General features: G+C 48.8%; 10 protein-coding genes across 10 annotated transcripts; 3 read left to right on the top strand and 7 right to left on the bottom strand.

Moving 5' to 3' along the window:
• Window positions 1-328: 328 nt before the first annotated feature.
• On the bottom strand, window positions 329-967 carry FPRO_09718 (uncharacterized protein; the record flags this gene model as incomplete). Its single annotated transcript, XM_031233139.1, has 1 exon — window positions 329-967. The coding sequence occupies one exon, from the start codon at window positions 965-967 to the stop codon at window positions 329-331; it is 639 nt and encodes a 212-aa protein (XP_031083006.1).
• A 305-nt stretch (window positions 968-1,272) lies between these two features.
• Window positions 1,273-2,234, top strand: FPRO_09717 (uncharacterized protein; the record flags this gene model as incomplete). Its single annotated transcript, XM_031233137.1, has 3 exons — window positions 1,273-1,640; window positions 1,703-1,779; window positions 1,978-2,234. 3 exons carry the CDS (start codon window positions 1,273-1,275, stop codon window positions 2,232-2,234), a joined length of 702 nt encoding a protein of 233 aa, XP_031083005.1.
• A 346-nt stretch (window positions 2,235-2,580) lies between these two features.
• Window positions 2,581-6,764, bottom strand: FPRO_09716 (putative RNA-dependent RNA polymerase (RdRP) SAD-1; the record flags this gene model as incomplete). The annotated part of the gene is made up of 2 exons (XM_031233136.1): window positions 2,581-3,740; window positions 3,794-6,764. 2 exons carry the CDS (start codon window positions 6,762-6,764, stop codon window positions 2,581-2,583), a joined length of 4,131 nt encoding a protein of 1,376 aa, XP_031083004.1.
• A 977-nt stretch (window positions 6,765-7,741) lies between these two features.
• On the bottom strand, window positions 7,742-9,724 carry FPRO_09715 (putative D-lactate dehydrogenase (cytochrome); the record flags this gene model as incomplete). Its single annotated transcript, XM_031233135.1, has 5 exons — window positions 7,742-8,184; window positions 8,252-8,650; window positions 8,702-8,920; window positions 8,980-9,379; window positions 9,428-9,724. 5 exons carry the CDS (start codon window positions 9,722-9,724, stop codon window positions 7,742-7,744), a joined length of 1,758 nt encoding a protein of 585 aa, XP_031083003.1.
• Window positions 9,725-11,365: 1,641 nt separating this feature from the next.
• On the bottom strand, window positions 11,366-12,393 carry FPRO_09714 (putative ribosomal protein S4.e, cytosolic; the record flags this gene model as incomplete). Its single annotated transcript, XM_031233134.1, has 3 exons — window positions 11,366-11,714; window positions 11,846-12,268; window positions 12,380-12,393. The coding sequence occupies 3 exons, from the start codon at window positions 12,391-12,393 to the stop codon at window positions 11,366-11,368; spliced, it is 786 nt and encodes a 261-aa protein (XP_031083002.1).
• A 557-nt stretch (window positions 12,394-12,950) lies between these two features.
• FPRO_09713 (uncharacterized protein) lies at window positions 12,951-14,699 on the bottom strand (the record flags this gene model as incomplete). Its single annotated transcript, XM_031233133.1, has 1 exon — window positions 12,951-14,699. The coding sequence occupies one exon, from the start codon at window positions 14,697-14,699 to the stop codon at window positions 12,951-12,953; it is 1,749 nt and encodes a 582-aa protein (XP_031083001.1).
• A 901-nt stretch (window positions 14,700-15,600) lies between these two features.
• FPRO_09712 (uncharacterized protein) lies at window positions 15,601-16,204 on the top strand (the record flags this gene model as incomplete). The annotated part of the gene is made up of 3 exons (XM_031233132.1): window positions 15,601-15,662; window positions 15,730-16,048; window positions 16,121-16,204. The coding sequence occupies 3 exons, from the start codon at window positions 15,601-15,603 to the stop codon at window positions 16,202-16,204; spliced, it is 465 nt and encodes a 154-aa protein (XP_031083000.1).
• Window positions 16,205-16,710: 506 nt separating this feature from the next.
• Window positions 16,711-18,936, top strand: FPRO_09711 (uncharacterized protein; the record flags this gene model as incomplete). Its single annotated transcript, XM_031233131.1, has 2 exons — window positions 16,711-17,987; window positions 18,039-18,936. The coding sequence occupies 2 exons, from the start codon at window positions 16,711-16,713 to the stop codon at window positions 18,934-18,936; spliced, it is 2,175 nt and encodes a 724-aa protein (XP_031082999.1).
• Window positions 18,937-19,899: 963 nt separating this feature from the next.
• FPRO_09710 (putative septin aspE) lies at window positions 19,900-21,525 on the bottom strand (the record flags this gene model as incomplete). Its single annotated transcript, XM_031233130.1, has 2 exons — window positions 19,900-20,998; window positions 21,059-21,525. The coding sequence occupies 2 exons, from the start codon at window positions 21,523-21,525 to the stop codon at window positions 19,900-19,902; spliced, it is 1,566 nt and encodes a 521-aa protein (XP_031082998.1).
• Window positions 21,526-24,616: 3,091 nt separating this feature from the next.
• FPRO_09709 (related to bacterial aminoglycoside acetyltransferase regulators) lies at window positions 24,617-26,593 on the bottom strand (the record flags this gene model as incomplete). The annotated part of the gene is made up of 2 exons (XM_031233129.1): window positions 24,617-25,832; window positions 25,884-26,593. The coding sequence occupies 2 exons, from the start codon at window positions 26,591-26,593 to the stop codon at window positions 24,617-24,619; spliced, it is 1,926 nt and encodes a 641-aa protein (XP_031082997.1).
• Window positions 26,594-27,767: the final 1,174 nt, after the last annotated feature.

The following is a 27,767-nucleotide window of genomic DNA, read 5'->3' as shown; positions in this document are numbered from 1 at the left end:
TACAAGGCATGGGAGACGGGCATGATGGATGGCGGATGGTGTCTAGGGTTGGTTTTGGCTCGCTAGTGCTTTAGGTGTTATTTACTTTGCGTATGATTAATGAGGAGCTTACGCTGCATGTTTACTATGTGAGATTCCTCTTTCTGTGGCAAATTCACTGCATGATAGTTCAATACGACTGGTTGAATGCCCAAAGTTCTTTAGCAGTTGTTTTGTGGTTGGCATATTTCATCTCGCATAATATGAATACATCGTATCTTACACACCAAGCTCTCCTCAACTTTGCAGTATCGAGGGGCGCCTTGCCTCAACAGATGGCACAGGGACATTATTTCTCATCCTCTTGGGAGATGCCTGAAGGCTTCTGTGGCTTCTCCATTCCCATCTTGCCCATAAGTCCCTCTATCAACTCCTCCATCGCTTTTTCATCTTCAGGGCTCACCATCCCGGGCCTGCGGGTCACAGCCTGTGTTCGCTGCCTTAATTCCTCTATCGAGGAGAGATCAAATGCCCAGGAAATGCCTCCTACTAACATGACTCCAAAGCTCATGACGTTGAGCGTGGCAAGCCCAAGGGCTTGTACAGCGAGTAAAGACCTGTCACCCGAGTCAAACTTGACTTGATGACGGTTGGAAGTGTAAAATTTGGGGAAGGAATCGTGCCGCATTCGCAGCACTGAACGTCTTGATACAGCAACAGATGCAGCAAGGAACCCAGCACCAGTGAGAAGCAGACCAAACTGTCGAATTGAACGGTCCCATGACGGTTGCTGTGCTGCTATTATTGGCGATGTTCTTTGTGGAGCAGCAGAAATAGTTGGTGGAGTTGGTGTTGCTGGTGGGATTGAAACATTTGCAGATGGTCTTTGCTGAGCTGGTGAAGTTTCCTGGTTTTCCTGGAGAATTGAACCCTCATCAGAGTTGGGTATCCCTAGCCATGAGCTTACTAAAGACGCAAGAATAGGCATTTTTTCTTTCTTTTCGTGACCGGCCAACGTCTGTTTGATGGCAGCGTTTAACTAGGCATGCTGGAATAATAAGGTAAACCGTTGAATGCCTATTACTTCCTCTTACCTTACTTTAAGGGGATATGGCACCCCGCTCATTGCATACAACTGTCGCGAACCTAATGTAATGGATATCTACATAACTCAAGTATCACTGTCTCATGTCATGTCATGTCGTGCCAAGTCAATAAAGAACCTTATCAACCTCTCTCCCTCCAGCCCAGCAACCGCCCAATAATTATTCCCTACTTTGCATTTTGAAAAGTATGCCGAAAACAAAAAATAAAGGGCCCAAGTCAGGCAAAGTGGAAGCCTCGGCGCCGCCGCCACCAGCTCCTCCATCATGGCCAGCCTTCAAGCCTTCTCTGCCGATAGTTGACCTGTCTCCTGAACCTCATCCATTAACTTCCAAGGTTGTTCTTGTACCTTCATTTTTCCCACGATCGCTCTGCCGCGATTATGTCGCCTTTTTAAAAACCCTCCCTCTACAAACAACGCCAGGTCGACCCAAGCGGGGCGAAGCAGTTCGTGTCAACGATCGGTTCCAGGTTGAGAGCCATGACTTTGCTTCCCGCTTATGGGAGCAAACTGGTTTGAAAGAGCTTTTGCTAGACGGTGATGTTAACGAGAAGTGGTAAGTCTTGCTTCGTGTCGAAGGGTCACGAAGTCGTAGACAGCAAAGTTAATGTTGCGTAGGGGTGGTGAACCTGTTGGGCTAAATCCTAACATTCGCGTATATCGTTACTCGAAAGGCCAGTTTTTTGACTGCCATTGTACGTGTATAAGTCTCATTTCCGCAACTGTTCCATTCAGCGACCATCGTAGCGACCTCAATGGCATAACGGCGCAATCCTCTTGCTCCTGTCCTTCCACAGCCGTTCCATAATCTGCACCCATCCATCTATCTCATGACTCCCTCTTCTCACTTGACATGCGCACCTTAGCTGACCAACATCTGTGTCGCCCACCAGATGACGACTCGAATAACCTGACGTTGCCTTCGAATCCTCCGCTGCCGGTGAGGACCACCTGGACCCTGTTACTATATTTGACATCTGCTTCTGAGGGTTGTGTTGGGGGCGAGACTGTATTTTACCCAAGAGATCGAAGGTCGTCTCGAGAAGAGATCGTGGTCCCTCTCGAGACTGGGACATTGCTTCTGCACAAGCATGGAGACGATTGTCTACTGGTAAGAGGCTCCATATACCTTTTTGCCGTCTTTGATTAGACAGACATCCGGTGCTGCATGAATCTTGACCCTAACGATTTACTAATCACTTGAACTTAGCACGAAGGACGAGAGGTTACTGCAGGTGAAAAATGGGTTTTACGGACGGATCTTTGCATCAGACGATGAATTTTATTATCGGCCTAAGTAACCTGATGGTCCCAAAACCTTGGTTTACTGTACTACTGAGTTTACTGTCTACCTTGTCCTTACTAGCTGGCTGGCCCGTTGTCGTCCTCACAGTTCCAACGGTCCATACTTGCACGCGACAATTTCTCCAGCCACAAGATTTTCAACCTCAGACTAATGTCGCGGTCGTGTCGGCAGCTGATCGCAATGCTAATGGTCACTTGGCATCCACCTGACTCATGAGGTTGGCCAAGCGATCCATAGCTTCTTCTTCGTCTTCCTCCAATTCATCACTGTAGATCGAGTCTGTATCGTCTTCGACAACATCATCATCATCACTCGGAACTTCAACTTGCATGTCATTCTCTGATGAAATATCTGGCTGTTCGTCGCTGACCATTCCAGAATCTATTCCAGCAGAAGATGATTGTCCTGAACCAGAAATGCCATTAGGGGAGTCGTCATCTACGTCGGAAACCGCATCGTCTTCCAGAGGGAAGATAGCCAATGGCTGTCCTCGATGAAGGACTGTGCCGTCCGGAAGGTGAGAATGGATCTCAGGTGCCAGGTCAGACACTTCGGGGACCTCGTGTTTTGCAGGCGTGGCATCATTCTTCACTGTTGGCTCAAGGTGCTCGCCAACCCCTGGCATTTCTCCTTGACGAGGTCCCGCGGCAAGTAGAGTTCTCAGTTCAAGGTCACTAGAGTTTGCCATACGACACATCTCCTTATGGAAGATCCAGGGGAAACTAATCAGAGGCATTGACTTTGGTTCCAGCTTGCGTGGTTGCAAGAGGGTTCCCGCGTCGTTGATGACTCCTCGGTGGTGCTCGTATAGTGCAATTTTCATCTCCTCGTCGGTTACCTTGTACATGGCTGCGACGAAGGGTTCGAGTTTTTCTGCACTTTTAGAACCTGCAGCATCGATACATAGCTGTCGAAATGCCCCCTTGAGGTTAGTGTATTCGCGACGAAGCTCCTCCTGAACTTTATAGTCTGAACCAACAGCTGGTCTCGACATGGCAAAGCCAGTCCAAAGTTCGAATTCAGTCTTGAGCGCATGTTGGCTCAGTAGTCGGCGTACAGATGTATCGTATTGTGTCTTGATCTTTCTTGCAGATTTGAGTATGTCTCGGTCGAGCTCAAACTTTGTGATAATCCGTTGGTCGAACGGACTGTCCCAGATAGGGTCAAACTTGACTTGCTTGCCTTTCACTTTGTCAAATATGATACCAAGAGCTTTCCTTGAGGTGTAGCTGTTCTTCTTCTCCATAAAATGGGGCCACTTCCGAGGTTGCTGATCTCGTCTCAATACCGCCGGGTCGCCTGTCTTCGGATAGTCCACTGCTTTGGAGTGCAACTCTGCAAGTTCAAGACCTTAAAGCAGGGTTAGCAGAAGACTTCGATATGTGAGCATTGCCTAGACTTACATTTTGATGACATTGGGCCAAGCTCGTCCGAAAAGGCTAGATGAGATGTTGCAATGAGCGGCAGTTTATCGTTCTTGAGGTACTTGACGAAAAAGTTCCTGAGATCGTCGACCGTGACATCACGATCAAGCTCAATGGGTTTGGGTGCTGAGTAGTTCATAGGCGGATAATTCCATCTTTTCGGAATCAAAGTCGGCTCCCATATTACGAAGAAGTCGTCGCCGTCAAGGTCACCACCAGAAAGCATATTAGGAACCGGCTGATCGCCAGTGGAGGGAAATACAACGACGTCCCTCAGGTGGTGAAGGGCTGGACAGTCCACCGCTTCAACAACACGAATGTCTCCTGGGTGCAGAGAAGGATTGCGTCCAATTATGCATACTCCACTGATGATCTGAGTCTTGTTATAGTGTGTTGAGTCGCTCAGCTGAATGAAGATTTGCGGAAGTCTATCGATATCTTTATCTTCGGAGCCTTCGGTTTCGGATGAGTGACCTCTGAGGGTGCCAGTTTCATCGACGCAGCCAAGGACGAAGGCACTTTTCTGCACCTGGATCCTTGCTTTCTCCTTGAGGAGCTTCAAGGACCAAGACCTCCACAGTTTAAGTACGTTAACAACGAACGGTTCCTGCAGATCATCTGTTTTGAAACCAGCCCTAAGCAGGTCAGAGATACTGTTCTCGTCAACAAATTTGGTCAACATGTCTATTGCAACGTCGTTGTCCTCCATGGCCAGCTCATACGACCGTAACTGGTGGTCAAGCAGGTTAGTGAAGGAAGCGATGGAGACCCCAAGACATTCGAGAATGGTGATTGTTTGTCTGTTGAGGGTTGCTGTCGCCATTGCTGCACTGCGGATAATTTCGAGACCTTTGGAATCTGACTCAAACTTCTTCTGGGATTCACGAATGTGGACTTCCATGACTTTAGTGTCGTTGGGCCAAATGGCGAGAACCCCTTTACAGCCACCCATACGAAACTGGAAGGCGGAGGGTTGCGCAATAACATCAAGAATCATGTCTTCGCTGATAAGCTGCGCCAAGAACGACGATATCTTGCCGATGCCGTCGGTGAAGCAGTGGCCATTCCTCTCAATATCAGGAATCTGTCTGGTTGCCGGCGCCGAAATTGCATGAAGCTCTCGTGTGGTAGAGAAGCATTGGCCAAGACGAGCAGCATACTTCGCCACAACCTTTATATGGCTAAACTGGCCCATCCACCTGCGTATATCATCGCATGATAGGTGCTCCGTGGGACAAAAGAAGTAAGCGCCGTTGACTCTGAGCTGCGAGTTGCCAAAGGCAAGGAATTCGTAAAGACGATCGCCGATACGGACGCCTTTATACATTGAACGAAGCACTCTTTTGTAGATCTCATCGTTTTGGTCCTTGTTCACCGCAATCCTCCCCTTTTCCATCTCTTCGGTAAACTGGATTTTGAGGAAACGATCCTCATAATGCTTGTAGCGACGCATGACGCGGTTGGACATCTCCATAGTAGGCGTTGTATAGCGAATGGTTGTTGGCGTGATGACTGCTTTACGGATGAGACAACAATGAGAAGGAACCCTTGGCATGATTATGGAGCCATCAAGCTGAGACTCCTCTAGAATAGCCATTGGGTCAACGACAACTTGAGCGTTATCAGCCACGGTTTCGAGACAAAGTCTGGCTTTGGCTGGCTTCATGTTCGCAAGTCTCTCCAAGAACTCCCTCTCTATCATGTGTTCGTTTAGATAGCCGCGTGAAAGACAAACTTCAAGCTGGTATCTGATGTCGAAAGGTAGATGAATAACCGAGTCCGAGGAGTACTGAAGCATCTGAAGTGCGTTGTGTCCTTCGGTCGGAGCCTGGTGGTCTATATATTCCCACATCTTTGCTTTTGTTCCCTCCACAGTTTCGAAATCATCTTGAACTTTGGTGGAGATGTTGAAGTCGTCCAGGATGGTCACTAATTGCTGATTGACCTGGCATGCTATTTCAGTCCCCCCATCCAAAACGAAACCAATGGTGGTCCATCGGCCGATATCAACGAATTCGGGATCTTGGAAATCGTTCTGGAGCGTGACCGGGTGCATCATGGGGAGGCCAGCATGCTGAACAATGTTTGTCGCACGGTTCCAGCTCTCCATCACACTCCAATTCTTGGCTTCGTCGGAAAAGGTCAAATGAATATTAGGTGCCTTCCAATAGTACTGGGGTGGTATCTTGAGAGGAACAACAACAGTACAGCAATTATCAGCGGTCGCTGTTTGGTAAACATTCTTCATACTCGCAAAGTCGATGACAACTTTGTGTTGTCGTTCAGTTCTGTTCCCCCCCACAACACTCGGTACGGGGAAGAAAGCAGTCAGTCTCTGGTATTTCGGACTTACCTCAAGTTTGAGACTTCGTCCATTGCCCATCCCAGGGATAGACTTCATGATCTTCATTGAGTCCTCCCCTGTCAGGCTCCCGAAATGTATGGCCGCAGGATAGAGTGTCAGTTTGACAGGACAAGTCCGGTCAGGATGTACTGGGCTTTTCAGAAAACCTGGAGGTACGTGATTGGAAAGCTTGATGGAAATCTCAATCTCTTTGGGGTGTTGTTTTCTGTCGTGATGGCGAACAATATAACTGCCCGTGTACCAAAAGTTTCGCTCTGGCGGTGGTTCAAACCTGATTTTGGCGTTACTGATGTTCGGATTTCTTTGCGTCTCGTAGATATCCATGTATGCGATTTCTCCCTCATGAGAGAACCAGTCCCAGAGATTTGAAGTGGTGACTGAAGTTGGCAATCCCTCAAGATGTATCGTGAGCTCAGGCCATGCTTTCCATTGTTCGTGGAGCTGAGGAGCAAGCCCATCGATGTTGACTGCATGGTTTCGCCGAACCTTCGGTTTCCCTGGCCTGCATCTCTTCGATCTTCGCTGGTGCTTGGGGGTTTGTTGGGACCCTCTCGAGAGTCCGTCGGGGAGGCGTTTGGAGCTCATGTTCAATTTCTATCCATGTATTCTGGAGAGGTTGTCAGTCAAAGTGGCCTCCTCAACGACGAGTTCAAATGATAACGATGGCTTCAAAAGAATGTACCTTGGTTAAATGGATGATGTCCCAGGAATAACTCTGCAGCACACTTCAAGTGTTGATCATAGATGTTAGAAGTTAGCACGGCTGTTGTAGCAAAGTTCAAGATGAAAGGGCTTTTTCTTGGATCGAGGAAGATGAATTTTGTCACTTGGCGTGATGATGAGCGATGACAAGTGGTGAGTGTTGTGCAGTGATTCAGAGACCAGGCTTTTTCTAGAAGCCCGAGATTGCAGATGCCTCCTGCTGCAACTGCTGCAGCAAACAAGAAAGAAAAATCGAACTAGCAGGCCTTATGAAGCAGTAAATCAAGCCACCAGCTAAGCACAGTACCTAGTGTCGAAATTCGAGCAGAGAGGCAAAGGGTTTTGGGCCAGAGGAGATTGAACGCAGCTATCCGTTAGTGTTTGTTGGTGTTTGGTGTTGTTTGAAAAAACAATGTAAGAAGCCTAGTGATGGAAGCGAAATCGCTGATATCAGCAAACAGTTGAGTATTTGGCCGCTTTCCTGAGTACAGACGGCTTTGTTCAAATGTTTTGTTCGCTTGAATGTAATGCACTTCTTGGTTGTTACGGCAGCACCACATCTGTCAAGATCTTGCAGTGTAAGACGCCGTATTGCAGTGTGCCTCAATTTCGTATTGATGACTGAGCAGTTGGCGGCATCATTCACATAGAGATACATAGCTCTCTCAATCTCTAGCTGCTGATTGGGTTTGTCTTACATGTTTCATTCAACACTAGGGCCAAGCTGCTGTGTTGCAAGCAGGGCTGCAAGCGGTCCCTGCAAGCATCAATCCATACTGCAAATCTCTATATACAGTAATGATTTGTTGCTCACCCACTAGTTTAAGAAGCTATGTAGAAACACAGCGATAACTCCTGTCTTAGACCAAGTCTTTCACCACACGGTTTGGTGTTACCGCGGTATTGGACCCAGGATACAGAGTGTTCTCCCAAGGCACATCCATGATCTTTCCAGGATTCAAGATCCATTCGGGGTCGAAAGCCTTCTTCACAGCTGCCATAACTTCCAGAGTCTCTGGTCCAACTTCCCAGAGTAGACTCTCCTTTTTGCCCCAGCCGATGGAATGCTCTCCTGTACATGTCCCATCCATGTCTAGCGCTCGTTTCACCATGTTCTTGACGCAAGCTTCGACTTTTTGGCGCTCACCAGGGACGTTCTTGTTATACATGATACTTTCATGAAAGTTTCCGTCTCCTACATGCCCCAAGATGCTGGCGAAGAGACCAAGCTCATCCATCTCTTTTTTGCTGACCTCTATGATGTCAGCTAGCCGGCTGAACGGAACAGCTACATCGGTGCTCCCTGTGTTATCATCAATTAGCGACCGGGTTGACAGGTAATATGTTGATTGCGGCACTGTGGTACTCACAAACATCGTCACCATTTTTTCGGAGGGAGAGCATAGACCAAAGGGACTCTTTCCTGGCAGACCAGAGCAACTGTTGCTCAGCAGCATCCCGAGCAAATTCGAAACTTCCACCCTTGTTTGCCGCCGCAATTTTCTTTACTCTGCTGATGTTGTCTTTCACGCCGTCTTTTGTACCCGAGAACTTGAAAAACAATGTTGGCAATTCCTTCCAGACCCGCGGTTTCGTAGCACCACCGAGGTTGATAACTCGCATTTGAACTTCATCCATGATCTCCATCGCCGCGACGGGAACGCCGGCCTGCATGACGCCAGCTGCTGCATCGGCGGCATCTCGAATGGTGGGAAATGTAACAACAGCAACCGAATACTGCTCTGGAATGACAGCCAGCTTGAGTGTAGCTGTGAGTGTTAGTAAAACGTTCATTTTTGCGTGGATACGCTTTGTTATACCTTCCGTGACAATCCCTAGTGTGCCTTCGGAACCAACAAACAATCCATTCAGGTTGTATCCAGCAGATGACTTTCGCGGCCTTCGTCTGGTTTTGATAATACGCCCGTCAGACAGGACAACGGTCAAGTTGATTACCCAATCCTTCATTGTGCCATATCTTACAGCGTTTGTCCCGGAGCAATTCGTTCCGATCATGCCTCCAATCTTCGCTGATGGGCCTGGGTATATTTGTCAGTGCTGCGATATCTCTGGCCCTCCATGCTTGTTAGTCACATACCAGGATCGACGGGAAAGAAAAGGCCACTATCCATAGCCAATAACTTTGCGTTTAGGTCTTGCCAGCCAATACTGGGCTGGACCACAATATCCATATCATCTTTGTTGAACTGAATGATTTGGTCCATATACGCAAAATCCACACTGATTCCTCCATAAGGGGCAGAAAAATTGCCTTCCAAGCTTGAGCCTCCTGAATAGGGGATGATGGGAACGCGATGCTCATGACATATGCGAGCGATCACAGAAACTTGCTCGGTTGTTCTAGGATATGCCACAGCTACCGGCAAAGTATCAGGGTTGACCGTAGACCATTCTGAGTAGCCATGTGCGAGTAGATCCTCGGGGTCCGTCGAAATAAAGCCTTCTATTCCAACCTCATTCTCGATTCGCTTGATCGCCTGTTTCGAAGATCAGTCTGAGGGCATGAGAATATGCAGGTATTTTACCTTCTCCATCTCGGGCAACGTAGCGTAATGGGGCGCAACCGATCGACCCCATATATATTTTCCAGTGCCTTTACTTTCGTTGAAGCTGGCAAGCCCCCATCCAAGAGCACCAGCTCCAATGGCTACTGCCAAAACCTTTGGTCGCGACCATCCCTGGCTATTCCTTGGTTTTCTCTGAGCAGAATCATGGGCAACACGAGAACGAAGGCCAGGGGAGACTGTAAGACCTCGTCGAAATTCCGTTCTCTGGGCACAATGGCCCAATAGAGTTCTTGTCGAAGTCCTGCTGGTAAACATTTCAACCGAATGTTAAGGAAATCTATAATTTTATGACTCAGGCGGCCCGGTCCACAATTGACCGATGTAGAACCAAGATCGATTCAGGGCCTGAAGGCTGCTGCTTTCCCTCCAATTAACAAAATCCAACGAGTCCGTTGCGTAATATGGCTCTTGCGAGCAACGTTTTGATCACGAACAGGAACCTCTGCCGCATCTAAGCGAATCTGTACCGAGTATCCGCAAGCAGGTGAGAAGAGGGAAGAACGACAAGAATCCTTCAATTCAAGCAACCAGGAGAAATGACCTCGCAAAGGAGAATTCCGGAACTAGGTAGATGTGGCCACGATGGGGCTGACACTCACTTATAAGTAGTCTCAAGAACATCACCGGCGCACGTGGGGCATATCTAGGAAAGTAGAAATCTAAATACCAACGGCTTCTCTTGTAAGCATAGTGTCGCTGATGCAATACACTTGGGCACCGCGTTGCCGCTGGGTCTTAGCATGGCTTTTTCCCATAGCATGTTGAGCCTAGCGGGTCTGTCTAGGTAATGGTGAGGGGGCACACGATCCATCTTTAATGGACCTTGTGCGTGTGCGGTCTTACTGTAACAAGAAATTCAGTCGCATTGAATCCATGGGTGGTTTGAGGCTCCCCACGCATTACTCCCACATGCACATCACAGGGACAGCGCGCGTGAGACTCGCATTGTCGAATCGCAGCTTCAAGGAGTGCAGCCAACTGCATCATGGCTGAGGAGGATTCGGCAGGCGACTGCAGTTCTCGTTAGTCATGCATTTTGACCTCATGCGTAATTACACGACTCGGTACCCTAGATCTACGATGGATTGATCATTTCCCCGCTTCTAAATGGCTCGGTTTGCTCGCCGAACCAGCAGTTTCACAGCATACAGCATGTACCGTGGGAGTGTGGAGAGTGGGAAAGAAGCCGAGCCCACTTGGTGCTATTCGCAGTTTGGGGGTTCAAGAGCTTCCTTCAGTGGGATGGAGCAACTAGCTCAATGGAGAAGTTGGGGAATAAATGAAGAAACTCAATTCGAGAGACAAGTCATTCGCAAACAACCAACATTCTCGTAGACGTGGGGTGGTTAAGGAATAGGAATTCGCCTACATCCGAATTCTCTCCTCGGTCAGCAAGATTGTAACACAGCCACAACTTTACGCATTAGGAGGTCAACTGATAGTCTGATAATCATGGATGTAACCCATGAGCACTTTTGTATACAGGCTGTTTTCGTCATTACCTTGATTGTAAATTGTTGTGCAATGCCGCCCTACCAGTCAGCTTTGTTCCTCACATTACTCCTCGACAAACGTGATGTTCGAAAGCAACACGAGCTACGTATATGGGTACTGGCAGAGTGATGAGATATATTATCATACTTATGGGAAGTACGAATGGCAGGGGCATTCTCTCTGACATGCCTCAATATTGTGGGCGACATCTTCAATTCACTTTCACGGCTCGAGAGAGACATCTGTCAAGAATCGACACTTTTGTTGGGCTCAAATTCATCTTTTATCGTAGCCTCATGGGGCCGGCTATCTCCAGAGTAGTAAAAGCCGCAAAGCAAACGTCAAATCCGAGACTCCATTCCACATGCCGTTTTTTTACCATTCCAATCTCAAATCCACAGTTTAGTGAGAGATAGCGTAAGCACGTCGGCGGTCACGCTCCTCAGCAATGGTGAGCTTGACACCCTTACCCTTGGGCAGAGAGATCCAGGGCTTGTCCTGGCCAATGACGAAAACGTTGCTCTCACGGGTAGCAAAGCTGTTGTCAATGGCATCCTTGACGTGGACGATGTTGAAACCTCCGTCGTGGCGCTCACGGTGAGTGATAACACCAACACGACCCATGTTACGACCACCAGTGACCATGACGACGGCGCCAGTGTCAAACTTGATGAAGTCTGTGATCTTGCCAGTGGCGAGGTCAATCTTGACAGTGTCGTTGACCTTGATCAGAGGGTCAGGGTAGCGGATGCTGTGAGAATTCGTTAGCAATGGGGTATTTGGGGTTTACATACAGCCGTCAAATAAAGCTCCTGTCTTGTCGGGTGACTTGAATCGACCAAAGCTTGATCCAACGGCTGAATGATGTCTGACAGAACTCACGTTCGTGCATCGTGCGTGACCAAGAATGGGATTCCACCGCGACCAAGCTGGACACGCTTGACCTTGCCAAGCTTGTACTCAGCCTCCTCAGCCTGGATTCGGTGGACGGTGAATCGGCCCTTGGTATCGTAGACAAGACGAAAGTTCTCGCCAGTCTTCTCGATGGTGATGACGTCCATGAAACCGGAGGGGTAGGTGGAATCGGTGCGGACCTTGCCGTCGACCTTGACCAGTCGCTGCATCAGGATGGCCTTGGTCTCGCGGTAGTTGAGAGCATACTTGAGGCGGTTTCGGATGAAGACGATCAAGGGCATGCAGTCGCGGAGCTTGTGAGGACCGGCAGAAGGCTTGGGAGCGTAGGTGCCGGACAGCTTGTCAAGCAGCCAGTGCGAGGGGGCGCTGAGGCGCTTCTGGTGCTTCTTGCTATCGAGACGGTCAGACCCTCGTTCTCATAACGGGACGGCAGGAGACAGAAATCCAAATGCGATTTCTTGCAATCGCATTGGTGACTGTTATCCTTGTTGTTCTACTTACATTCCACGGGCCATTGTATCGGTTGGCTGGTTTGTCGGCGGTGATGAGGAGGATGGACGAGGAAACCAAGTTCAGAAAAGGCGAGTTGTGTCGCTCCTGCCCTTTTTTTTTTCGAAATGTGTGTGTGGGTCACGTGATAGATAAGATAAGTGGGCTAGTCGGTGGGGTTTGTGAAGAGGTCTCGAGATAACCTCACATAGCTCTTTCGACCAAATGGTTTTATTGCTATCTTATTATTAAAATTATGCATGGTATCCCGTTTATGAGTGCCCTGAAGTCATTTTCAAACTCAACCTTTGCCGGCGGTAGCATGACAAGATATGATATCCTTTTTGGAGGTCATGAGCGGCTCACAGAATAATATCGACGATATACAACTTTTGAAACATTCCCATCTTTGCCGGTGAGGCACCTGTTTTCCTTTCGTTCCAGCGCCAAGCAATTCCATCAGATACAAGTAATAAGCGATCGATGACCAGCGCGTACTGTGTGTTCGTCCAGTTCCAAGTCTCAATCTATGTACGCCCAATACCATTGCAAACCAATTACCCGACTCCTAACGTTCATAACATTAATGTAGAGCACTGCGACTTATAGATGCTGGCCCAACTGTTGATAACCTACTCGGGTGTTGCATTCCTTCTTTGATGTGACTTTTCTGTGGGGTATTTGCTGGTGGAGAAAGACCAGGGATGCCCTCAAGACCAAATCGTGGAATCGCTGGCGAGAGCTTGGCATCGTCAAGTAATAAGCGCGAGATGTCCATTTCACCACCCATGAATTGAGGTGGCATAGTTTCACCGAACTCGAAAACATGGCCTGCTCCCATAATGTCGCCTGTTTCGATTTTTTGCTGAGCTGGCCATCGAGAAAGGTCTTCGCGCGAGGTCGACTGGTTCATTGATGGTTCTAGTGTTGTAGCCTTTCGAGGTTCCAATAGATTCCCAACTGGTATTCTCATAGACGGCACCATAACATCGTTCCCTCGGCTCATCTCCCTGGCCTGGAGATTGCTTTTCTCTATTTTTTGATAAACACTGGAATATTTGTTGCGTACTCGGTCTCTCAAGTCTGTTGGTTGGCGACTGGAAAGATTGAAGCGCGGGTCACGATGAATCTTGGTCCAGGCGGGCCCATGGATCTCCAAACCCTTAAGAATTTCCATGTCATCTTGTTCAGTAAAAGGTCGACGTTCGCGGCGATGCGACTTCTTGAAGGGCCCATGAATACCGAGCTCCACAAGATCCTCCATCTTCTTGCGATGTGCTCGACTTCTTTTCTGTTTAGGAGTAGTGTCAACCTCTTGCTGCATCGTTGAGGCCGTGTCTTCTGCTGATGCACCATTTCCATCTATCAATATCCTTTCAAAGTGCACATCTGTTTTACCCGTCTGGTTCAACCCTCGATCGAAGCGTGAAGGCGAGTCTAGTTCAAGCGGTCGGTTGGACTTGCGGAGCTCCTCGGGGCAGCACGTCCTGAACCGATCCTTGAGATCCCCAGCTGTCCGGTCGTTAAACTTGAAGTCGGTATCTTCAAGTATGCTCGTCCACTTTCCGACCCCATATCGATTGACGCCCAATAACAAATGGTTTGTCTCCTCTTCAGACCACTTCCGTCTCGGTTTGCTGGTCCGCTTGCGCGTTTTGCTAGCCACCGAAACCGTTTCAGCATCTTGCGACGCTTGAGTGGATAGCTGGGCGGAAGGCTGCATAAAATCGGGCATTGCCTTCATATGCGAGCCGTCCTTGCTCTCAAACGAATCCGACGATATAGGAGGAAACAGAGCGGCGTGAGGTGGAGGTTCGTGAAGCCCATTGATGATCGGTGGCATTACTGGCGCTTGCTGGGCGGCTTTTTGCTTCTTGAGTGGTTGTGGGAGCTGCATGAACTCATCTTTGACATGGAGGCTGCGATGTCGCTTTTTGTTCGATACGTCTTCAAGAAGCTCGGGACCGTCACCTAATAACCGACTTATTGAACTGGCTGCTTCTACAGCATCCGAGTCGCTTGAAGCTACTCGCAGCGGGAATCCTCCGGAAGCCGGTACAATCTTTCCATCCTGAACATTCCCTTCCTTGCGGGGTTCTGAAGAAATGTCATCGTTGGTCAAATTTATTAAATCAACGGCGTTAATAACAGACTGCGTGTCAGCAAGTGGTCTATCACCATACTGATTCGTGTCGGACTCGATTGGGGCCAATGATCGATCAGTGGCAGAAGGGAATACAAGGGAATGAAGCGGTGGAAGATCGGCATGGTTGAGTTGCGGTCTCGTCGGCTCGTTGAGCAGATGAATTAAGCGTGGCTCGATCGTGGCCATCGTGGGCTCTCAAAGGTGGGTTGGCACATTGAGCATGAGTTAAAGTCAATTGAAGAAACAGATAGTTACGATTAAATGCGGTATTCTCCAGGGGAGGATAGATTGTAAAGAGGGGAGGGGAAGCTGCATATGCCGTTGGCAAGATGCAACAGCTCAGAACACCATGTTGACTACGAGTTTGGGGAGCTGGTTCATAAGAGAACGCTTTGATATGGTCTCACTTGGCCTGTATGTCTCTCAGTTGCAGTAGCACGTGAAATCGCCACATGTTGAAGCTTGTCATTGGCGAGGGGGCACAACAGCACTGAAGCGGCAACTAGGAGGGGAAAGAAAAGTTGGGACCTTGGTCATAAGTGACAAAAGAACGTGGGGTACAAAGCAGAGATTTAGGATGCGGTTTACTGAGCTTATTTTGACACTCACATCAACGTATGATGTTTTCTTGCTTTCCCAGCAAGCCAATTGAAATCGACTTGGCTCGACTGAAGGTGGTAGGAGGATTCTTCGGGGGCAGGGGGCCGGAGATGTTGCACGATTGCAAAAAGGGTTTTAAACAGTCGGAGATAAGGCCAGCTACTTGTGTCGTCGTTGTTAGATTTTACATAGTAACGGCTCATCAGCCAACTTTATTGAGGCTCCGGAAATACTGGTCAAACGGAAAAAGGCTCGAAATACTGGCCGGTTATTTGCCGGATATCGGCCTCGCTCCGGTCTATCCCGAGCAGTTCCGGGTTTCAATATGTTGTTCTCATTGGATGGCGGCATCTGGAACCGGAGCTTGATTCTGGGGAAACGAACATCAAGCTTGGTATCTTGTGTACGTACCCTCCTCATTTCTTCAGCTTTGCTTGGCCATACGTGACTGGCCCGTTCAACAATCAATCAATTCATATTCATAATCATGGCTTCTTCTCTCCCCACCTTCCCACGTATAGTATTCACTATTATAGAGCCTATCTCTTTGTAAGATTTCATGACAGGGATCTTGCGCCCGACCCGTAAATGGCACATCTGCTAACATCAAAACCAGAGTTGTTGGTTTTGCTGGTGCCGTCATTGATCCAGCTTGGTTCATCGGAGAGCAATCTCCCCAGAAGAACGACGGTGATGCTTCTCCCAATAGCATTGTTATAGCCTGGCAGCTAGGGAATTTGTATTTGCTGCTAGCATTCATTGGGGTCGCGATCCTGTCAACCACGACTGAAAACCGAGTTGTTCGCTCATATCTCATTGCTCTTTGGCTCGCAGATATTGGTCATGTTGGCTTCAGCTCTTATGGGATAGGCCGGGATAGGTTGCTAAGCCCTCTCCAGTGGAATGCCATGGCTTGGGGAAATGTTGGAATGACGGTAAGCCAAGAAGAGGATCAGATGCTGTCATATCATCTCCAGTCTTATGGTTGGCGCTGACCCTTGGCTTAGTTATTCCTTTTCTTCACGCGAACAGCCTATCTCACGGGCTTCTTTGGGCCTGATCACGTCAACAAATCCGTCAAGACCGCCTAATAGTCATGATGCAAAAAACTATTTTGAGGCGACATCGACGACAGAATAGCCATGGCTGATGATTCTCAAGTTAGAATTTGGGAGTGAAACAGCTACTTGGAAGACATCGCTAATACAGGTCCGGTGGATTTATATCCTCTCTTCGTCCTATAGCCCATAGATTTATGAGAGAACCATAAGTTGCAGTGTGATTGTACGCATAGAAGAAGAGAAGATTAGACTTGAGGTACCTAGTAGTTACATGCAAGAATGTACCACTTTCGGTAAGGTTGCCTTACAGGCTGCTACAGTGAAGGCTAACATCTCCATCTCCCGTGATTTAGCGTCCGGGGTGGCTTGTTGTGAGGGTGGTCAAAGCTCTCAACACCAAGAGTTCGGTCCAGGGACGCGTTAGATGCCTTGGTGTTACCTTCGGGTTAGGGTTAGGGTCAATCATCACAACAGCGCGTTTTGGCGCTACCTAGGCTCAACCTTACGAATACACATCCATAAGCCTTCACGCAGTAATGAATACTCGAAGTGCTGCAGGGCGCTCAGAGCGTGCATCTGCTCAGAATGAAAATCGCGAACTGAGGCGTAGCAACCGAAGAAACGGCCCAGTTCAACGTGTAACAAGCCCAACAAAGAATATTGTTAGCCAGCCCGCACCTGAACCTCTCAGGGTTCTACTGAACGATCCGGTCGCTCGCCGTAACCCACCTCCTCAGGCTCGAGACGACATTAGCATCCCGTCGATTCCACTAAAGCCTGACGATGAAACCGAATTCTATGATGAGAATAATTATTCGCAACCGGAAGACTCCGGCGAAGAACCTGAGGATGTCAACAGCCCCATCGAAGAACTTCAACTTGGTCCAGTAATCACCACAGCACAGCAAAGGATCCTGGAGCTGAGCGTTCCAGACTTAGCAAGAGCTGCCGATAGCCTGTTTGAATGCTTTCAAGGAAATGAAGCTGACGATGTCTTCACTGGAATCTTGGCTATCAAGCGACGTGCTTTTCACACCATCAGAGGAGAATATGATGCACTTGATCAGTCTAACACGGCACCGTTCATTGATTTCGCGCACTTCGTGGATGACACTCCCACTCAAAACCAAAGCGTCAGGGTGACTCAGATCGCACGCACCAATGTTGTGACAGCTTACGACACGCTTTACAGGCTTGAGAATGAGGAGGCATCAGCCATCTTCCCATTTCTCGAATGCCTCAACCGGGTTTTGCCTGCATATTTTACCCCAGCTAATAATATGTTCCAAAGCCCTCAGAGCACATTACACCTCCGGACCTGGTTATTTGTCGAGGATCTTTCTCATCGCAGGGACGAAAAGGACTTTCGAGAGCTTCTTGTCTCTTATTTCTGCAACGACGAAGAGATTTTGAAGGATTTGGACAGATCGGGACACAAGGGTGAAGGGGGGCTTCCTTCATATCCACAACTTTTTTCTGGGGGTTACTTCAAAGACCTCGGCGGTGATGAAGGTGTCGATCACGATGTTGATGATCTCTGCTCAGGACGGATCGCTCAGATCAAGAAGATCATCGATGATAACAAGGAGGATGGGGGAATCTCTCAGCTAAGAAAGCATTTCCCCCTGCAGAATTTGGTGGAAGATCTCTTGGAGTGCTTTAAGAGCTTATACAATGTTTTGACGTACGAAGAGAGTGTGAGGGCGGGTACCGAACCTTCTCTACATGGCCAACAAGAGGCCACCTACAGCCAAGGTAATGATTACGGTTCGGAGTCACAATCAATCGTGCGTGTGGGAAGTCAGGAGGCAGAGTAAGTCCTATTCTTACCTGGTAACAGAGCTACATGTTGACCCCCCAGCAGGCCCAGTTTGTTTGTTGGGCCAAAGTCCATTCAAGCCTTGCGTGGTGGAAGTCGAGCAGCCAGTACTGTTCCCCCTTCCAACCAACAACTTGCAGGTTCCAGATCCGGAGTTCCCCGTGATTATCATGAAGATTCGAATGCCGACCTCCTAGGCGGTAGCCCATTTCCCCCCGCAAGTTCTTATCGTTTAGCTACGCAAGGCGAGAGGGAACGGGAAAGAGGGCAGAAACGACCGCGACTTTCCCAGGACGACGAAGATGGGGAAGATGCATTTGAGACCGACACTCGGCGTGTTGACCCAGCGAGGCGAGATGAGCTACAACGACAGATGCCGCCACCTCCAAGGCCACAACCTGTCCCGCGGCGTCCTCAAAGGCACGTTTCTGAGTCTTCATTCTCTTCAGGGCCCGCACACCCTCTTTCTATGGAGCAGTCATCGCAGGATATGGGGTTACGGTCAGTGTCGCAGGCACCATTGTCCTCCAGACCTTTCAACGCTATCGCAAAGGCCGCATCACAAAGGAAAAAGGAGGTTCGTATGGCAGATCCAGAGCGACAAGGACCACGACAGCGCGTTCCTTGGAGTGAGCACGACTCCCAGGTCCTTTTAGATCTTATCCAAGAATACGGTGTCCGTTGGTCGTCCATTGAAACCATGAGGGAGCGTTTTGAATACCCGCGCAATCAGCAGGCGTACCGCGACCGTGCTCGAAACCTCAAGACGGAAATTCTCATGATTGACATGCTATTGCCTCCGAATTTTGACGGCGTAGCTCTGAGCAATAAAGAAATTATAAAGATCAAAGGAGTTGGGAAGAATCCGTTTCGTAAAGAGGCGGATGTTGATGACGATAACAATCCCATTAACACTGAGCTTGCAGAACTCACCCCATTTTAACACTGAGTGGCATAGATACGGAAATGTGTAAATTCAGCGAGTCGTCATAATCATGTACAATTCTTCATTGGCGTTATGCTGTACATTATATTTACGGCGGCCATATCGCATCCCGCGAATTCTAATTCAGGGGAGACAAGTCCTTGCTCGCCGCTATGGTGTACATTCACAAGTCCTAGTCAAAACTACATGGCATTTGTAAGTCAATCCATAGTTGAAAGCACGAGTTGCGTAATGGATTTCTAGTAAAATAAGCTGACTAAAGAAAGGGCATCTCCTCCGACACCTTAGAGTCTACAGAGCCAGCTACATATATCATCATTCTTGCCCAGGCTCTTCGCAATGGCTGGCGGCATAGCTATTGTGTTTTGTACCCTCAGAAATGGTGCTGGTTAAAGCTAGTCGTGCTCTCAGTCCAGACAACAGCAAGAAGCGCCGGTATAGTGATGTCAAGAAGGGTACGATTTGTAAGGCGGAGCCATAAGACGCCCATACAGACCTCTCATTTCAAAACCAATGCCACAAACGCCAGTGTCTGAGAATGTTTGTGAAAAGAGAAAGAAAAAAGAAGTGAAGGGCATCATGAGCAGTCGATAAAACCTTGCGAGGCTAGCTCGTCCGTTGGTCTAAAAATCAAAAGCCGCGCGGTAGAAACAGTCGGGTGTCTCAATAAATGGGTATCAGCCGTAAAGGCGAGTTGAAGCAATTCTTATCTGCATAAAACAGTAATCTTCCTCGCGAGTTCAGAAATGTTATAACAAGATGACAAAGGGTATGCTGCAGTTTTCCGGGAAATGGTATAGCGTTAAAGTAATGTGAGCAAAGAAAGATAGTCGCAGTAAGAGCGTCTGGATCCACGCCGTGTCAAGCAAAGACATGGTTTAGTGACAGAGTGTCATCTGATCGTATGAAGGGCGTGTCAATCCCGCGTGGTTATGTGCTGTCTTCAATAAACAGCATTCATCAATGACGGTAGGGGACATCCCTCTGCTTGAGTCGGTTCGTTCTCCATCCCTCGTACCACTGTTCCCGACTAGCTTCACGTAGCTCAGCACGCCATTCGCTGAAAACAGCCTCTTTCAGACGTTGAAAGTCACAATGTTCATCATTGTAAGGATCAGCAAAACCCCACGGGAACTGTCGGCCAATAACACCTGGCTCGTACAGATCAGGACTGATGATGGAAAGTGGCAGGAAAGGGATCTCATCTTCCTTTTCTTTGGCCTCTTCTTGTGCTTTATGTCGTCGAATGGAGCTGGTGGATAGTCTCTTGGAGCTTGGAGAAGCGGCTGGGCTTTCTCGATGACCCTGTAGTGGGAATTCCTGGCTCTCGGGGGTTTGGGCACCACCGCGTTCGTGTCCGGCCTCATCTTCCTCTTCGTCCTCTTCGGCAATCCTTTCGGAAGTAATGCTACTCTCATCCTCATCATCAAGGCCAAGTGCCTCCAAGGGATCTAGGCCCGATTTCTTGATGCTGTCCCAAACGCTTCGTTTGAGAACATTCATATGCTTGGTGGTAATAGTATCGGCCTTGGCAATGACCGGAATCACAGTAGTCTTGCCCTGGAGCGTACGCAGAACCTGCAAATCAAGGTCTTCATCCAGACTCCCTAACACACGCGCACCAAGGTGTCCGTTTTGCTGACCATTGATAGCTGGGTTCCTCGCGGATGCAATGTTGCGATCCAATCGAGAAGGATCAAGGACAAGGAAGGTGGCATGGATGTGGGTGTCTTGCACACCAGGGGAGCGTACAACCTTCATTTCCTCTGCAAAGGTTTCCTCGAACTTGCTTTCAAGAAATGCGGACATTTCCCTAAGTTGAAGGTCGACTACATTCTTCTCTAGGCCTTCTGAGTCCCAGATGGTGAGACCGACACGCTCCCCGTCAATTTCAGTTTCAAGGTAGTGTGGAATGAAGTTTCCAGAGGGGGTGTTGCGATTCTGCGGCACTTCGTCATCACCCTTCTTGGCTCGTTTCTTGGGTGGAAGAGCGAGCGCTGTTTTGAGAAACTCGAGAAAGGATGTTTTTCCAGAGTTACGAGTACCAATGACGAGAATGCTGGTTTTGGGGTTAGCACACGACTAACAAACAAATGAATTATATTGATTAGAAACTCACTTCAAAGGCGTCGGGTCCTTTCGTCTGCGAACACGACGAGGACTGTTGACCGTGCTAATAGCACTACTAGCATAGCTGTAGCGGCCACGGTTCGTCATGCTTTCTGTTCTGGCATATGGATCAAAACCACCGTTGGGCAACGGCGGAACAGGGACGGCAGCATGTGCAGCAGCGCCATATCCACGAGGATATTCTGCCGAAGGTCGAATAGCAGTGTAATCTGCTGATCGAGGAACGCTGGCTGGTGACTCGGGGCGCAACTCGGGGCCAAAGGATTTCGATAGTTGTTCAGAATGATTGGCGAATTCGGGCAGCTTAGGAGCAATGCGCGTCGAGGCCTGGCGCTGTCGTTCAAGCTCAGCCTCCCTAAGGGCCTGCGCCTTACGACCACCTTTGCCTAGATCACCACTTTTGCTGCGTCGGAGTAACATGCCGAAACTGGTACGGCGAGGCTGCTCGTTATTCATCCTCTGAGGGATTGATCATGAAAAGGAAAAGAGTCGCGGCCAAGAGAAGGCAACCCAGAAGGTTAGAGTGGGCGGCGCGAGAAGGAGGGTGCGGAGCACGTGGAAGCAGCGGGGGGGTCCCTAAGATGGGAGTGGAGGATGGGGAGCAAAAACTAAATGGATGACTTTAAATGAAGTCGAGAACAAATGACAATGGATCGGAGTGGAGGAAACGGGAACGATCGAGACGGAAGGTGGATGGGCGTACGATAGTGGGCGGTCTTGGTTGATAGTTCAAAGTGTCCAAGCGAGTGGGCGGCACGAGGCAGCTGGTCGCAACAACTTCGTAGACGGACAATCAGCAGATGTCAACTCAACAGATGTCGACTGTTCTTCACATGCCCTCTGTCAATGACAGGCCTTTCCAAATAACTCTTGAGGAGCAGAAAAGGGGATCTATACAGTGGAGGGAAGTGATGCGGTTGATGGATTAGTACCTACCTGAGTGAGGTATAGAGCGCGTGTACCAGGTGTGGAGAGCCGCCAGTGCCAGTAGTGGGTGTAAGAGATCAGTGGAGAGTGTTTGAGAATTTGAGTCTCTGAATGAAGGTCAAGGCGTTCGTTTAGTTTGCAAAGGGGGAGATGAGCTGGACAACGTGTCTTGCCTGGTCTTTGCCGACGTTGATTCGTAGCCTTGAGATGAGATGGAAACAGGATTGATGCGCGTCTGCAGAGTCGGGCGCTTTTGGGGGGAGTTATTTACCAGGGGTGGCCCAGGCTCGTTTCGAGTAAGATAAGGCACCTGATTGGCTATGTTATTTAAGTTGTGGAAGGTCAAAAACGGCACTGATGGAGGTCGAGATTAAAGGCATGGATGGATTCGATAGAGCTTGGACAACGGAATTGTGCCCAAAAGAATACCAGCCAAGGTAGCACCGACTCTAACCCTTATACATGGGCAACTAAGTCTTAATGCCCAGTCGGACTGATTGCTACGTATAGACATCGGGCATGATCCATATTACCTGGCCTACAATACGCTTGTCGATGATATGCCCGAGACTTAGGTATCATATTGGATCGCTTCAAACAGTAGGATACACAAGCCTAGCCCAGACACACTGTGGCCTTTAGGTATTCACAGATGCCAAGCTTTCGGCCAGACAGCATGCTAAGGCTTCCTCTTACTTTTCCCCTCGTTTCAACTACCATATCATCTGAAAGACGTCAGGATTCGCAATTCATCGGCGCATTTTGTTCTGAGACGATCCCGGATGCGGACCCTTAAAACTGATTCGCTAACCTTCTGCAGCGCTAACGATGGTGCAGGGTCCAAGACAATCTGACTGGACGGGGTAAGGGGCATTAGGGGGAAGCCAGTTCTGCATGAGGACTTGACTCCGTTTATAAGAGACGGTGATTATTTGTCAATTTAAAGCCGCAGTCAGTGGTCTGAACGAGAAAAGGAGCCTGCCTATCTCCCACCGACTTTCTTCCTATATCATTGAACTCCAATTGTGTCTTACATACAACCCAGCCAATGGAACTCCAGTCTAGCAGCAGTCCTGAGTCTGGTCGCATGGTCCGTATCCTTATGAGCGGGGGTATCCTGAGGTGGAGACAGTCCGCCAATCTAACGCCACAGGCACATGGCTTTGGGCTTAGACTCCAATATATTAAGTCTGTGTCTTCGTGTCTTAATTACCTGGCTCCTGGTGCGGAGTACTCTGTACGTGCGGCCTTATAGCTGGCATTTTCGGATACAAGCTCGATGATCAGGACCGAATCCCAGTATATTCTTCCGTGTCCTTGTCGAATTCAAGCACAGACACGAGATATTTCTATGAGCCAACCAAAACCAGAAATCTCAACTTTTAGGCTGTATCGGATCGACCCACCGATGCAGGTACACGGCTTGTCAAGTGTCAACTAAACTGGGCTTGAGGAAGAGGTTAGATGCCTCCACCAACTGTATCCGTCGATAACAAGCATAAAGCGTCGTCCTTCTGGGCAACAAAAACACCTTGAAGGACATAACGCCAAAGCACGGGCGTTTCTTGTAGTTCTCCATATGTACCTCTGTACTTAGGCAAGGTGAGTAGGTAGCTGTATGAACAGGGAAGCTTAGCATTGTTGTGATAAAACACAGTGGCTTTAATTGCAGGGCATCCAATGCATGTAAGCGAAGAAACAAAAGGTTTCTAGCGCTAGTTCATTTACCGACTGATCCATTCACCTGGTCCTACCCAACCCAAGGCCTGTTTTTTCGACACTGTTCTAAAACGATAGCAACTTAGGTATCACTGCTTTGTTAGCTTATTCGACTAAATGCTATGTATGAACTTAAGGTATGAAGAAGTGAATTGTAGGTTTCCCATACGGACACTACATCCAGTTCTGGATTGAGCATATCCTTGAACATCTATCAATCCTATTTCAGTAATCTCCTCCTGCGCTACATCAATCAGTGAAAATGTTCACCTGTAAAACCGTTCGTGTCAGACTGACCTCGGTGAGCGAGGACAATATAAAGCATCTATGTGGCTACCGCGTGGTCGGACAATTGATACGGTGATAAGTCGAAATAATAGGTTAACGGCAACACGAGGAGGGCATCTACAAAGGGCACAAAATATTCGATTTGTGGTGACTACGGCTACCTAATGGCCGGGCTGTACTCCTCCCCTCAAATGCATCAGGTAGCCAGGATCAACTGGAACAAATCGTTCTTCAACATGCCACTCTCAGAGATTCATATCTGGTGACCTACAATACATGACTGCCTCCTGCGTTTACGCGAATCACCGGCTGGACCAAATAATATAGGAAATGAAGACACTCTGCAATGAGATATTGTGGCACCGCTTCCATCCAATGCCTATACCAATATATTCGAGTCCAATGGTCTGAATGCTATCGTGAACTCGTTTGCTGACCTTGAGAGGGTTCTATGTTTTGACTTAGGCAAGCCCACGATAATTACCAGGCATTGCCAATCGTCGTCTATCTATATGAACTGTACAGATTCTTGTTACATGAAAGGGGAATTCGTCATAAGTTGTCGTGACAGAGTAGTTTACATTTCCACCAGTCCTGTTGCAGTGGCACTGGCTCAGCCTTCAAAAACATCATGCTGGAGCTCAATGCCAAAGTCTTGTGCGACATCCTTCATTCTTTTTTCCATTTCATCCTCCATCCCTCCTCCAAGACCCAACCACTGGCGCAGCTTGAAGATGTAAAAGGCCACATCAGAGGCTGCCATGACAGTCTTGAAGATGATATGGCGCCAGCGATTCTGAAGGCGTTGGCTCAGTGGCAACTGGGGGTCCTCGAATAAACTTCGACTCGCCCACTCGCCCATCATCTTGACGCGGTTGACTGGTGATCCGAGATACTGGTTATTGCCTTGCACGATTCGCATATTGCGACCGATGAAAATCAGCTCTTGTGGCCACTTATCTTCATCAGTCAGTATCTCTCGGATGCCCTGCTTCATTCGCTTCTGCATCGCGTAATGCCGCTCAGCCGGCGTATTGCCTTCGAGCTCTTTCATTATCCCATTATGCGTGCGCTTATCTCCACCCTCATACGGCCGCAGTAATGTCGCGCTCGCGAAGAGATCCGCTGCCTTGATCCCCCATGCTTCTGTCACTTGTGATATTGTTTTATTGTCGAATGTCATGAGTGCTTTCCAGAAGGTGGCGTATTCATTTCTGAACTTCGATGACATGTACACATAGAGGCCATGGTCAATAAGCACAAGCTCGGCTCGTCCATTGGGCAAACGTCTGATAAAGATGTTGCCAGGGTGCGGATCGCAGTGGACGACACCCCACTTGAAAATCTGTGCCGAGAAGAGGTCCACCATGGTCGTCATGACTTCTCGCGTGGACAGGCCAAGTCCCCCACGGCCTCGTCGGCCTCGCCATAACTCCTGACGTTCTGGCTTGAGGTTCTCTTGAAATGGCCTTGTGCGAAGCTCAAGACGTGCAGCCTCAATATCAATTTGCGGGAGTGGGCGACCAGCGCCAGGAGATCCATTGCCATGCCCTCCAAGCCATCTCGATGTTATGGCTTTCTTATCCCAAAGCCTCACACCCTCGATCCACTCAGTCACGAGAACTCGCTTTGTCGTAAATTCGGGATAAACCGTAGGAATGTATACTCTCCCTTTCAAGGCTTTCTCTGCATTGACAAGCTCTCGCATTCTTTCTGAATTTTTGGCCTCATTGACGAAATCAGTCTCCAGCTCGAGTCGCTCCGTGATGAAAGGGACTAGTTTGTACAGTGGGAGGTCAAACCACTTAGAATAGATCCATGCGACGGTCCTGTTTTGCACCAGTGAGTACGTGGGAGTTAGCTGCGTTTGTCGGGCTTACTTGAAGGCCCATAGATCCCATGATATTTGCTTGGCAATCTCCCGTTTCTGTATTTTGATAGCGACTTCGCGACCATCCGCAAGTCTGGCCCAATGGACTTGAGCAACACTTGCACTCGCTCGAGCCTTGCGCTCCATCAATCCCATTCCCTCTTTTCCGGCGAAGCTGACGCCAAAGACCTCTTCGACACTTTTCCCAAAATCTTGTCTTATCACTGCTTCGATGTCACTCCAATCATCTTGCGGTGCGTCGTCAAACATGCGGCTGAACATCTTTTGGAATTCGGGAGGCAGCACGGCACTCTGCATTGCGATGGCTTGTCCGATCTTGAGATAAAGTCCACCATTGGAACGGAGAAGGTTGAATAGCCGCTCGGCATTCCGGTTATGCAAGTCCTGCACAGTCCCGCCAGTAATAGGTTGGGGTCGAAAATTCAGCTTGTAGTCGAAGGCTACGAGCAGGCCGGTTCCGAACGTATGTAGAGAGCGGCCAAACCCAGATGCGTATATCTGGCGGTCCCCGAGATAAATTGTACCTCCTAAGGCGCATGTCAAAAGCAAGCGCCGCGCCCACTGCCGTCCTCGTCTGTATTCCTTCGCCCGCCGCGGGGCACCAAGCTCCTCTGGCGACGGCGGTCGCATGGCCTGGAAAGGACCACCTGATTGTAATCTTCGCAACGTTGGTGCGAGCGTTCTAGGTCGGCAGCGCATGGTGGCGCGCGTTGAGTGGCCTTGCATGGCGTTGCGCAACATGCTGGAGGGGTCGGAGGTGATCAACAGTCGAGTACCATGAGCAATGAGTGGAATATAGCTACGAGTGACTGAATGATAACATGAAAGGGGGGGGGGGGGATGAAGGAAAAGATAAGGGCGAAATACAATAATCCTCTTGCCCTATCTCCGGAGTCATTGATGACGTCCGAGATGAAAATCCCCGTTAGTTTATCCCCGGAATCGCTCGGAGAATCGGGGGGCACACGATCGCCTTCCGCAGGTCGGTGCAATTTCTGGCCGATTTCCCGACCGGCCTGTGTGACGTAATCGATGTATAAACCGCATATTGAACAAATGTAGGTCTATATGAGCTACAGCCTACCGAGTAGTACCTAAGTTAGACGCAGTGCATACTATAAGTACTTGGAAAGGCGTCTCCTAGGTTCGGTGGAGCTTTTCTTGTTCATTATCTTCCTTGTAGATTGTATATTCACATTATTGGGACCTAATTGCACCTCGGATTCATGTTACTATCTCGGTTCTAACACCATTGTTAGCTTACACGTGGACCCTGGTTTGATATTCCAGACATATGGGGGACGATGTGCATCTGATTCTAACCGCTGTTCTGCTACCTAGATACGGCGGGTTACCGACCAGTTATAGGGTAGGCATAGCAGAAAGAAGGTTCACAAATGGAAGTTGTAGCACTTTATCGAACGGTGTAAGATGAGCATAGAAATCAAAAGAGCACCAGCAAAACCATAGATTATCAAACACGAGTCGAAACGTGACGCCTTTGATTAATACGGGTATCGATGGGATGACGAGTATGAGACTATGCCCCAGTTGTCGAAACATGAAGCATTATGCAGTATGTTTCGTCATTTAGAAAACCATAGCGAGGATGGGGCTGTAGGTGCTTCGAGTCGAGGCAGCTTTTACATATCGAGAGTTAAAAATGCGCAAAGCATGGGCATCATCCTTTGTACAGTTTTCTAAAATATCCTCCCTTTGTTGAGCTGGCATGGCCTGGGTCAGAGAGGAGCACCGGCCCGTTGCATATTGATTGTGGCACAAGAGGGTATGATGGCTACATGGTCGGAAGTTATACAGGTCATGTATCTAGGCCGCCGAGATCTATTGTTAGCAACATGCATCGATATATACG

Source organism: Fusarium proliferatum, assembly GCF_900067095.1.
Source record: "Fusarium proliferatum ET1 genome assembly, contig: FPRO_scaffold006, whole genome shotgun sequence".
Lineage (NCBI taxonomy): Eukaryota > Fungi > Ascomycota > Sordariomycetes > Hypocreales > Nectriaceae > Fusarium > Fusarium proliferatum.
This window is presented reverse-complemented; position numbering and strand designations above follow the sequence as displayed.